At 39.2% G+C, this 12,524-nt stretch overlaps 1 protein-coding gene across 1 annotated transcript; it reads left to right on the plus strand.

The window, feature by feature from the left end:
* Positions 1-3,223: 3,223 nt before the first annotated feature.
* On the plus strand, positions 3,224-8,231 carry mnx2b (motor neuron and pancreas homeobox 2b). The gene is made up of 3 exons (XM_044192810.1): positions 3,224-3,963; positions 5,417-5,574; positions 7,003-8,231. Exons 1-3 carry the CDS (start codon positions 3,546-3,548, stop codon positions 7,420-7,422), a joined length of 996 nt encoding a protein of 331 aa, XP_044048745.1. The 5' UTR covers positions 3,224-3,545; the 3' UTR covers positions 7,423-8,231.
* Positions 8,232-12,524: the final 4,293 nt, after the last annotated feature.

A 12,524-nucleotide genomic window follows, 5' to 3' on the forward strand; every position in this document is an offset into this window, starting at 1 on the left:
AACTGCATGTCAGTTCAGTTGCATTGATTAATTGAAAATTTGTTTAGGGATTTGCAACACTGAAGTTCAGCATCAACTAAGACAGGTTTTTCATTAAGCCTATTACCTAACTGCTTGGCTCTGTGTTAAAGAGGGGCCCCGTTTCAAAATCTAATTTCAAGAACTCAATTATTTTAGTAGTTTTTGCGCTTATATTTAGTATTTTCCTAAATAAAGTTGTGTTTTAGTCCAATTTCTTCATAGGGGCCCAACAAGAATTTTTTGCCCCTGAGACCCCAAATGTGTTAATCCAGCCATGAGGCCCTGCATCTAGTGTTGTTTGTCACAAAACGTCCACAAATCAGCTTTTATTTATTTGTTAGCCTATTTATGAATTTACTGACTTCCCTGCTTACTAACTTGTTTGCTTGCTTTCTTTGCCAGTTTGAATTATTTAAAGTCGGTCACTATCCTGCAAACAGCCAATTTTCTGAACGTTTTGTTGGGTGTCTGACCTAAATAACCTTTTCAAAGAATTTACGGTACGACTAATATTGGATCATCATGGCTTATATGCACACATGCAGCACCATTTGATCTCTTCAAGGAGAACGAAGGCAGCTGACCGATTCAATTTAATTTGTGAGCCTCTGTCAACAGGCCCGGGTGACGGATTTACCCATGGTCTGGCTATTTAAATTACTTTCAAATCATAAAAGCGAGAGAAACGAGACTTTGCAGGGGGAAGAGGTTGAGAGAAACAGGCAGAAAGCAGCGCTGATTTCCCTGGAGCAAATTACCTCTATATCAGCGCCAGAGACAGGTGGTAATCTGCCTGATAGAGAGCTGAGGTTGAGAGACATAGAGCCACACTGCTGAAGGAGAGAGAGAGCGAGCGGTGGGCGGACCTGCAAGACCGCTCCAATTTTCTGGAGGTCAACTACACGCGCGCGCACACACACGCACCAGCCAATTAGGCTACATGAGTGGGGGTCTTGAAAATATTCTGTTTTATTCATATCTGCAGAATGGATTTCAATTTCCTGAGATACACGATTTAGAGCTTTTTGGGTGGAGGCCGGAGCAGCAGTTCGGATTAGACGTAACACTGTGACATCTAAAACAAAGACATCTGTTACTGAAGGTGTTTGGCTGCTGTGATGAAGAACCGATGAAGCCGCTTAAAAACCGATGAAACTCCTTGAACACCAGCTCCATGTATCTCTGCACAGGCGTTCATTTCTAGAAGGAAGATTTAATCGTCATAGTGAATATTGACTGTTAGAGCTGCAACTAACGATTATTTCCATTATCAATTCATTTGATTATTTTCTCGATTAATCATTTGGTCCCTAAAATCTCAGTAAATAGTCAAAAATGCCCATTTTAAGTGTCCAGAGCTCAAGGTGGCATCTTAAAATGTTTTATACAGTCCAAAACTCAAAGATATTCCGTTTAATGTCATAGAAGACAAAGAAAACCAGCACATATTCACATTTGAGGAACCTGAACCGGTGAATTTGTGCCATTTTTGCGATAAATTGATTATCAAAATTGTTGCTGATTAATTTTATGTCGATCAATTAATGATCAGCTCTGTTGTCTAATGCTCACCTGGTAGACAGGTAGGTGAGGGAATATTGCAAAAACAGATGTCCGGCACGTGCAGGGCCTGAGGACACTGAGGTCAAGTCCTTTATTTTTATTTTTTTTTACATATTCAAAATAAGACGGTGTAGTCCCTCATTCGTCCAGGAGTGTTCTATCGTAGAAAAGGTTTCAGTCGTAGTCATCTGGACACTGTTTTCAGAATCAAGACGTTTCGGCTCCCATCCTCAATTCACAATTGAGAATGACTTCCGGATGGGACCCGAAACGTCTTGATTCTGAAAACAGTGTCCAGATGACTATGACTGAAACCTTTTTTTACATCCTACAACTAAAAGGTCTCTCAGCGTGTAGCCTTCCAGGATAACAGTATTTTTATACTCGGCATATTCACATTTGATTACTTTCAGACCAGCAAATAAGTTAATTAATGATGAAAAAATTAAAGATTCAGTATTTCCCCACCAGAAGAAATCTCTGAAACAGCATTTAGACATTCGTGCGGGCAAATAAAATTGACAGAAAATATAGGCCTAACGTTTTACTAAATAATCGACATTTTAAAAATCTGTCTAATTAGAAATTGAGGCTTTTATTTGAGGGTGGTTGTTGTTTATCTAAAAAAACGACGTTTCCTTTAGGTCTAGAGATCTAAGCCCGAAACATTGCATTTTCAAAAACATTCACTATCTTCTTTTACATAAAATGTAATTCTAAATGTTGCGCATCAGTGGTGGTGCCCTACATTTGTTTGCGTTGCATCAACATGCACATTCTCAATTTAAAATTGTTCGATCAAAAGTCTCAGATACGTTCAAATTCTCATTTTTACAAACTGATTGTGTCTGCAGCACAGTTTTTAGACCGTATTATGGTGTAGCCTATTTTTCAAGGGTTTATTTGTCAGTGAAATAACAGGCAGTAAGTTAGACCACTTGTATTGTATTCAGCCATGCTGAAAAGACCAAGTCAGACCTTACTTCAGCTTCCGCTTTTTCAGGTCTTAAAATGGCATCAGTTCACCTTAAGCAGAAGGCCAATTAACTTATAGCCTCTTCTGCCAAGTCATTACACTTTTATACGGTTTGTGTGCAGTTCTTGATCGTAAACTTTAATGGCATTGGTATGGCCTTAGTATGAGAATGAGCAAGCCGTTAATATTAATGATTTAAATATTGGACACAATGTTTTTTTTTCTTAACGTCACCCAATCAGAGCAAGCCAGTAACCTTAAGACTGCTGAAAAACAGCCAATATTTGGTGCGACGGTGTGGAGGATGTTTGCAGCACTAATCATTAGTTTGGACAATCAAAGTGTTGTATGTAATTCTTTGTTTATGGCAAGGTGGCTGCAATCTGTGGTGAGTATGAGGAGCTGGCAGTAAGATAGATACTGAAAATACAACTGCCTAATCTTCTAATGTACCTCCGCTCTTTGATGCAGTTGAAGGTGTTTGCAGGCGGGACAGGGGTTGGACATTACCTCACTCTGAATGCTTTCTGGGGGGAGAAACGAGCGAGTAATTAGCTGATTAGAGGCCCGTCAGAGCAGCTCAGCCTCCAGCCAATCCCAGCTCACACCGACATGCAGGGGTGGAGAAGGAAGGCTGACGGAGTGAGACACATACCTCTGTGAAGTTAGTGTTAAACACCAGGGCGGAGTGTACAATTCAAAGAAACAGATGGAGGGATGCGCATGCAAACGTCAGTAATTTAGTATCTTTCTGTCAAAAAGTTTTTTCTAAGGACATTAGAAGTTAAGATACAAGGTGATAATGTATTAATGCTCATTTCTGAATAGCAGTAACTTGTGCTGTGACAGGAGAACATATGAGCTTGACTTTGTGACTGGAAGAGGCTCCGCTGTCTGTGCGCAGACGCACGGCACAGGTGCGCACCCGCCAAGCTTGACTCGTTTGTTTTTGTAAGACTCTGCATTCCTCCTGAGTGAAGCCGTCATGGAGAAATCGAGAAACTTCAGAATCGACGCCCTGCTCGCTGATGAGACCAACCGGGGGAGCCGAGACCTCTCTCCCGGACTGAGCAGCGACAGCCCCGCAGGCAGCCCGGTCTCCTGCCGCCGCGCGGACACCCCGTCTCCGCGGGCGGCACAACTTCAGACCGGAATAATCCCCAAACCGGGTATCCTAAACCTCCCACATCCAGGACTCGCTTCAATTCCTGGCATGTATCCTGCACCCATGTACCCATTATCGGCGTTGGGTGGCCAGCACCCCGCGTTCGCATATACCGGTTTCACACAACTAACGCAGACCTACCCAGAGCACCTGAAGGCGGCTGCCATGGCGGGATCTCTGCCCCTGGAGCACTGGATCCGCGCTGGGATCATGATGCCACGACTGCCAGATTACAGCTGTAAGTGTGATCAGATAAGATTATTTTATAGGTCCAAACTTTAAAACTCAAAGGCCAAATGAACAGAGTGAATTGACAGGTGCAAAAATATTGTTTGTAAACTCTTCAAAGACAGACTCAAGTCTGCGTCGCTTCTGAACCGTTTTCCGTTATCAGTTTTTACAGGAAGAGGGAGGATTTAATCAGGTGGTTTGACTTCTGAAGAACTGAACCGCTGAGCCTGTAAACTCGTTGAACACAAACGCTGACTGTCAAATGAAACTTTGTTAATTTTTGACTAAACTCGACTTGTGTTCTGTATCGAATATTATTATTATTATTAGCCTATTATTATGTTACCATATTATATGCAATTAATAGATAATATAATAGGCATAATTAATCATTATATGTTAGTAGTTCGTTCTTTGTTTTTGCTTATTTGATCTTATTGATTGCTTCTTGTTTTCATTTTCGGAATAGCCAAAGTCATGCCAGTGATTTATAGGCCTATTTAAAATCTATCACTGATTAGCAAGACTGCTATGACTTGTCCTTCAATGCTTCAGAGTTTTTAAATAAAAAATGTATAGGCTAAATCATTTCGATGATGTAGTTTAAGATCAGACACAGAAACAGGCGTGTGTGTAAGCGTTTGGATTTCTTTATTCAAGCTGAAAAAGCACTCTGTCCTAAATTAGTTTCACGGTCAGTATAATTATAATTTACAACCTATTTTTGAAAGCAAGTTTTCCCAGTCATGCTTTGTATAATATTGTATTCAAGGTAATGCCGGAGATCTTCATATATGTTGTGTAGCCACACATTGTCCCGTACAGTAGGCTACACTGGTTTCGGTTTACTGCTTATCTGTGTGTCATATTTTCATTTTGGCTCATTTATTTCTCTATAAACGCCAACCCGATGAAAATTGTCTTTGTGTGATGAAGGAACTATAAACAAACACCTAAAACGTTCTGTAGTTCATCAATAAAATCCCAAAAGCCTTCATTGAATTTTCATTAAGTTAATGGCATGCCTGTGTTTTTATGGCCTCTGCGCCCGCTTCTGCCTTGTCCCCCGTCAACAATAAACTGGAGTAAAGCTATTACAGTTAATGATGGCCAGAGAGTGCGGGCATATGTGTGCCTTTTCCCACCCACAAAATTACATTGAACTTCCTATGTCCTTGGTATTTATATATAAATAAGACTAGTGGCAGTTACTGGCCAAATATTTCAGACACATTTAAGACTTGAATCTTCTCTAAAGGCCAAATATTTCAAAATAAAATGAATTCTCAAAACAAAAATATTCAGACATGGTGTGTTAAACATAAAAACTCCACTTGATATCAGCCAACTCCACTTGGCTGATATCAGATAAGAAAACAGTCGTCATAAAATAGCTGGAAACTGTAAATGTAACTAATCCACTTACTTATTGACTGATAACTTTGCTCTTCTTCCTCCAGCCCCTCAGTCTGGTCTGTTGGGGAAGTGCCGGAGGCCCCGCACTGCCTTCACCAGTCAGCAGCTGCTGGAGCTGGAGAACCAGTTTAAACTCAACAAGTACCTGTCCAGACCCAAACGCTTCGAAGTGGCTACCTCACTCATGCTGACTGAAACACAGGTAAGAGAGACCAGTCCTCCACTTCACAAGCAAACAGGTTTATTTCAAGGTAAAAGGGGAAAAAAGTCATTAACAGAAACAAGAATGAGGTGAGAACCCATCATAATGAATACTCAATACTGCAGACCAGACACAGACAGACTTTTCATTTATTTAGTTTTATTTTAAATTATTTATTTTATATTTTACCAGGAAAGCCTAACTGAAATCAGAAATCTCTTTTTCAGCGGTGTCCTGGCTGAGATATGCAGCAATAAATATTAGTTACAGACAAACAACACAAGACAAAAAAAACAAATATGCCACAATACCAGACTTAAACAGACATGTGATAATAAAATCATGAATAACATTTCTAATACAACCATGTGAAAGATTTCATCCTAAAAAACAACATAAATGGCACCTTTAACCAACCCATGAGCTGTCTAAAACCATAAAAAAATAAGTAAAAACAAGCCATTAGCATAGTAGCCATTGCAAGTGTATAGCGTCACTGTACATTGTATCTGGTTGAAAAACTGATTAATGGTTAATTGTGACTGTCATGTGCTAAAAAGTCACCTTATGTGCAGATTTAACAAAGAGGAGTCAATATATTATTTGAAATAAAGGGCAAACCAGTCATGTAGATGTGCACGTTGTGTAACAGACACATTACTGTATATATACATATATCGACCATCTGTGACTGTTTCAAGAGTCTGAACTGGTGAGTTTATCTCCCAAAGAACTGAACAAGGACTTAAGGCATTTCGCTTTCTCTGCATTTTATGTACAAGATTTAAATTATGTTTTGTGTGTCTGTTTTCATTGTGTATTCTTTCATAATTCTGGTAGAGTTGATTAATTACAATTACAGTATATTTGATTATAAATTGTGATATATTTCAAGTTCTTTCAAACCGACAACACAAACCAGAGAATTAATCTTTTTTTAATGTGTAAGTTGTTGAAAGGTAGTGTGCTGTTATTGTTGGATGTCCCAAACAGACACGGAAGAAAGAACAAAGACTTTTATTATTTTTTAGTCGTGTTGGAGGTTCTGTACTTTTTCTTGAATCGGATTTGACTCAAGAAAATGAGTTATTTGTTCTTTAGTGTCAATGGGAAACAAAAAGTGAATATTAAGGTCTACAGATTTTTATTCAGCATTATCAAAGGCATTAAAGGCATCATTATCACTGATTTATCTCAGAGAGGTTACAATCAGAACAGTGTACAAAACTGCAAAAAAGGTAGAAACCTCAGCGAGAGCAATTAAAACATACTGGCAGCTTTTAGAATGACTTCTGTTCTAGAGCTGCAAATGATAGATGTACTAACAAAAATATGTATTTAAATCTGTTCAGACAAACTCTGGGCTATATTATCTTAAATGTGAGCATCTTTTGAACACCTTTTCTTTGCTCTGTCACCTCTCTGCAGGTCAAGATCTGGTTCCAGAATCGGAGGATGAAGTGGAAACGCAGCCGGAAGGCGAAGGAGCAGGCCATCGCCTCGGCCCAGTCTGAGACACAGCAACTACGCAGTGGAGGAAAAACAGCCACCGATAAATCTGATGAGAGTAGACGAGCTGTGAATCCAGACGACAGAGGGATGGATCTAGATCTGGAGGATGGAGAAGAGGAGGAAGAGGAGGAAGATGAGGAGGAGGAGGAAGAAGAAGAGGAAGCCCAGCATGGTTTTCCTGTTGCTATGGGTAACGGCATTGGGATGCCACGATCCACGGACTTCTTGCAGCGCACCACCGACGTTGGCTACAATCCCCACAGCCCTTTCTCTGATGAGGAGCTGGAGGGGGTGCAAGTAGGAGGAAGTGACAGGAAGATTGGGGCAGGACTGTGAAAAGACACCCAGGAAACACGGGTTTGATTTCCTGAGTGTTACAGAGACATTACACTGGGACATGTCTGTGTTTGTGGTCACTAGAGAAGACGTTTTCCAAACCTAAAGATCTTTGTCTGGTCTGCTCTGTGAGAGTTTATGTTCCAATCAGGACGTTTGTTGGAATCACTAATTATTCACACAGCTACCAAACACACACAGGATTATGACACAAATATACTGTATACACTGTCTGTAAATAAAATCATCTCTAAGTACTGTACATTTTGTAGCATGCTGAAAAAAGGTGCTCATTTCCTCCCCAAATGTAGCTGTTTTTATGGGTATCTGCCAATCACCTTCTGGTCACCTTGTCTTTGCTCCATCCACTGACAGCTGGAGCTCCACCCAGTGAACACACATGACTACATGAATGAAGGATGTGAAGTAAGACAAGTGAACTGTCGTGCGTTCAGACAGCGTGTGAATGTACAGTAGGTGCAGACTCCACGGCATCATGAAGACAAAAAAGTAAAACAAGCTGTGTGGTGTAATACAAGCTTAGAAACATCTGCTGCTCTGGATGTTTTTGGGCAAATACTTTGCAGAACATCCCATGAATTCCATCCATTTACTTTAATGTGAATATTGATGTTTTTTGTTCTTGATGATGTTTATGAATTTGTTCTTTGTCACTTACATGTAAATGAACTTAATTTATTTGAATGATTGCAAAGATGAATCATACTTGTATTTATCTGAAACTTGTTTGTGGTGTAACTGTGAAATAAAGAAATGACAGTAAAAAAGAAATTAAATAAAATAACTGAAAAATGAATTAATTTTTGATCAAAGTTCCTGACTAGTATCTCCCATCAAATGTAAATAAGTACATTTAAAAATCTGTGATAACAAACCATTATTATGGGAACAGCATGAAAAGGAAGGCCAGTACTTTAGATTAATGCCATCTGTCCTCAAGGTCAAAATGACCCTTTTTTTGTTGAGTGAGGTTGTCATGCTCCTCTTAAAATGCTTCTATAATGTAAGATGAAGAACAAGAACAAACAAGACTAAGAGTCTATACACTGCTTTGAGCTAAATGCTAACGTCAGCATGCTGACATGCTGATGTCTAGCAGGTATATACCATGTTCACCATCTTAGTGTGTCACATGCTAACATTCGCTAATTAGCAGTAAACACAAAGTGCAGCTGAAACTAATGGGAATGTCATGAATGTGTGTATTCAATTCAATTCAATTTCATTTGTATAGTGCCAATTCATAACAGAAGTTAGCTCATTACACTTTTCCTATGGAGCAGGTCTAGACCGTACTTTTTAGAATATTATTTACAGAGACCCAATAAATCCCACCACAATGCATATTCCACCTAGAATTTTAGAATAGTAATAATGTAATGGTAGTGGTAATATTAATATTAACAAAGTAATAATAATAGGAATGATAGTGATAGGAATAATCATGATAATAATAGTAATAAGACTAATAATAACAACTGTAGTAGCAGTTGTCGAGCAGGAACACGGGACCAGCAGATGGCCCACAATCATAGATCCAGACTCTGCAGATCCGGAGGTAGAAATACCTGCTGAAAGCGACAGAAGGAGAGAGGAGAGAGACGAGAAAGCACAAAACTACGGGAGGGAGAAGATGTCGAATAGTTGTAGAGAAATTTCTCTCAGAACCACCAATGTCAACCTGCTGGTGGTGCTTAAAGAAACATCAGGGATTCGTCCTCTGAGGATCATGAATGTCTGAACTAAATTTCGTGATAATCCATCCAATAGTTGTTGGGAAACATCAGTCTGGACCAAAGTGGTGGCCCGACCTTTCAACAGACTGACATTGCCATCAAACATCACGTTAAAACAACCTTATGAGATAGAAATACCACAAAGGTTCACGTAAATCTCACTCACAGGGGAAAATGGACCATGTTTTCGTAAACAATCATGGACCATCTCCTTCAGCTCCTTCCTGTTTGTCCACAGCCACCGCGCTGCGCCTGCTAGCAAACCAAATCATTCTCGGTTCACAGTTTTAATTTATTACAAAGGCTCTCAGATATTAATTACTCGGTGGGGTTTACTGATAGCCAAATGATTAAGTTAATGAAGAGGAAGTAAAGCAATCAAAAGCCTGATGGTGATGTCACACAGGCCCACTTTAATTTCCAAGAGCAACAGCATGATGAGTGTGTGTAACTGCGGCGGGGCGTTTTATTGGGCAGCCATGTAAGGGTTGTGATTAAAGAGCAGATTGGAGGACACGCCGTATAGTGTCATTTAGCCCCTTCTCAGACCACAGTCACATGTTTATATAGTGATTAAATGCATTCTTAACTGGCTGGACAGACACAAACAAAGCAGGGCTGTGCAATGATTGGAAGTACCTTTAAACACTGATGGGACTTTTAGCAGAGACTTTGCTGTGGTTACAGGCAGGGGCTATAGAAACTGAAGAGTTATGATACATAAAACAAAAGGTTTTTTTCAGAAATGCCTTTCAAAAAAATAGCAGCAATCATCTGAAATTATTCACTATGTCATCAAATATCTATGAAGGAGAAATTAACTGAGTCTCTACAACAGAAGTTGCCCTAATGTCATTTTATTCAGGATACATGACTTCCACTTAAGCGTTAAAAACTCCAGTGAGAAAGCAGATTAAAAGTCACACATCAATCACATTTCACAGGCTTATTGTGAATGCAGCTATCAGATTTAGGTTTCTTTATTAGGTCTTGATTGTTCCAAAGACATTAATTGCAGCTAAATGGCCACCAAACCAAGAGTAATAAGTCAATACCCTTTTTAAAAACTGTTATGGTATGAAAGAGACCTGTCAGAGGCCTTTACTGGATTAGTGGTTTAGTAGTTTCATGGCTCTGTTATCTGAAGGTTTGGGCAAATACAATGATTTGATTTTAACATGACGTTATATGCAAAATCATCATTTATTCGGATTTCTGTCTTATTTTTTTCTATGTAATCAATATTATGCAGTTCATTAGCAGTTTAATGCAAAAGCAATTCAACACATCGTCAAGTCACTTTTGTTTGTGTAGCCCCAATCACAAATTATTTTGTCGTTTAATTTGGAGGACTTGTTGTCTGTGACCTGAATAGGGAATTTCAGCTATACTGGCACGGCAAGTGTTTTTATCAAATTTGCCTGCTTTATTTTGAAAGCTGTTACCAAACACGATTCCACCATAGTATTTATTTAGATATGGTCATTGCCCCCAGTTTGGTTACACTTTATTTGGATAGTCCACCTACAGATAGTTTATTGGGTATTTGTAACATTTCAACAGCTTATTAGTTGAGTTTCAACAATTCAGCTGTTTCACAAATAAAACTGTTTTCTAGGTTTGGTTTCGGTTTAGGCACAAAAAACATCTTAATTAGAATGTGTTCATGAATTGTCACATAATGATAATCTGTTAAACATCTACAGACAGAGTGAAACAGTTGACGTGTTACAACTACTCTCTAAACTATCTGTAGGTGGACTATCCAAATAAAGTGTTACCACAAATTTTGATAGCTGTGATTTTGGTGTCTAAATGTGTGACCCGTCAGTTTCTGTGACACTAGAGGATTAACTGAATGAAAAACACTGTTATCATATCTGTTATCTGAATATATAGGGTCGGGGGGACCATGTTTGGCAACAGCTGAAATTCCTATTCAGGTCAAGGAATCTGATGGGTCACGTAACATGGTGTAACACCTCAAAGGGCTTTACAATCTGTGTTAACATAAGACACGTTCTATTTAAAAAAAAAAACAGGAAGAAACCTCAGAGCAACAGAGGGATGGGAAAATGAAGATCCACACAATAAGAAATGCTCTGGAGTAACTTTGTTTGCAGTTTAAGAGCTAAACTAGCAGTCGTTTATGTGACAGCACAGCTTGCCAACCTGGTTGAGGCCTATCACTAATTGATCATTAATCTGAAGCTGCAAACCCATACAGCAGCAGCATCAAAGAACCTGTTCAATTCACTAAATTATACCAGTTACATGTTTAACTTAAAGGACTTCAAACGAGTCATTCGTTTAACTTTTTAGACTTGATTTAATAGGGGACAACACAATACACAACAAGCCTGCAGACTGAGCCTCTATCAAACTGCAGCTTTTAATTTGGCTGATGAAAAAATCATGTGAATCAATAGGAGCTCATTTAGTTGTGTGACTTGTCAGCTGTATGACAAATGCCATTTGGCCTGTTTTATGACACAGGCTCCTCTGACACAGTACAAAAATCATAGCTAATTGATAAGGCAGTGGAGCAATATATGGAGGTCATTGATTCCGTTTCTCTTCTAATTTAATCTGAATACACCAGCCATGCTGATTAAAAAATCCCTGCGTAAATTACAGTTACTGCTGATAATGCTGTCAGTTTTCACAACAGCCAGCCTCAACAAAAGTGCTGACGGCCTTCCTACCTCTGTCTTATTTTTATTTATTTTTTTACCAATAATGCATAGTGAATGCTGTGTCTTTCTATAAAAATGTTTCACTGTCCATTGAATCACTCAAGTCACCCCTGAGATGTCAGCTCGGCCCTCAAACACAGAGCCTGTTACCAGAAACTCCCATTTTCATAGTTAGACAAATAAATCGGCCTCTTTTTGCTTTGTTGGATTATAAATCAGGGAGCCCTTAAAATATTTACACCCTGTAGTTTAATCAATCAGCAAAATGTCGGGCTCATTACGTAAATATGAACAGATTGTGCGATCTTTTAACGTAATCACACGTATTGGTGCAGGTTTCAGCGGGCCCTGTCCTGTCACTTAACTAATGGGCGAGTATGGGTGTGAGTGACGGGGCCCAATAAATTCACATCTGTCCGACTTAAAACGCTGTTCTAAAGCATGAAAAAGCCACCGTTTTTGCCAATAAAGTTTATTGAAAAGGCGTGGTCCGAAGGGGAATGTATTCATGAGCGTCATTTATTGTTGCAGGAAATGTATGTGTTTCAGCCATTAATAGTGGACACAGATGATGTTCGTGGCCCTTCTTGGTGTCAGTGTAACCTTCAGTTCTGCTGATCAGCAAGAAGACTGAACATGCATCAACTAA

Source organism: Siniperca chuatsi, linkage group LG1 (assembly GCF_020085105.1).
Source record: "Siniperca chuatsi isolate FFG_IHB_CAS linkage group LG1, ASM2008510v1, whole genome shotgun sequence".
In the NCBI taxonomy this organism is placed as follows: Eukaryota; Metazoa; Chordata; class Actinopteri; order Centrarchiformes; family Sinipercidae; genus Siniperca; species Siniperca chuatsi.

Bases quoted from the DNA above. Each gene is read 5' to 3' on its own strand.
- mnx2b (XM_044192810.1), top strand. From the start codon at position 3,546: ATGGAGAAATCGAGAAACTTCAGAATCGACGCCCTGCTCGCTGATGAG. The intron at 3,964-5,416 runs GTAAGTGTGATC...TTCTTCCTCCAG, and splicing joins ACGACTGCCAGATTACAGCT to CCCCTCAGTCTGGTCTGTTG. The intron at 5,575-7,002 runs GTAAGAGAGACC...ACCTCTCTGCAG, and splicing joins TCATGCTGACTGAAACACAG to GTCAAGATCTGGTTCCAGAA.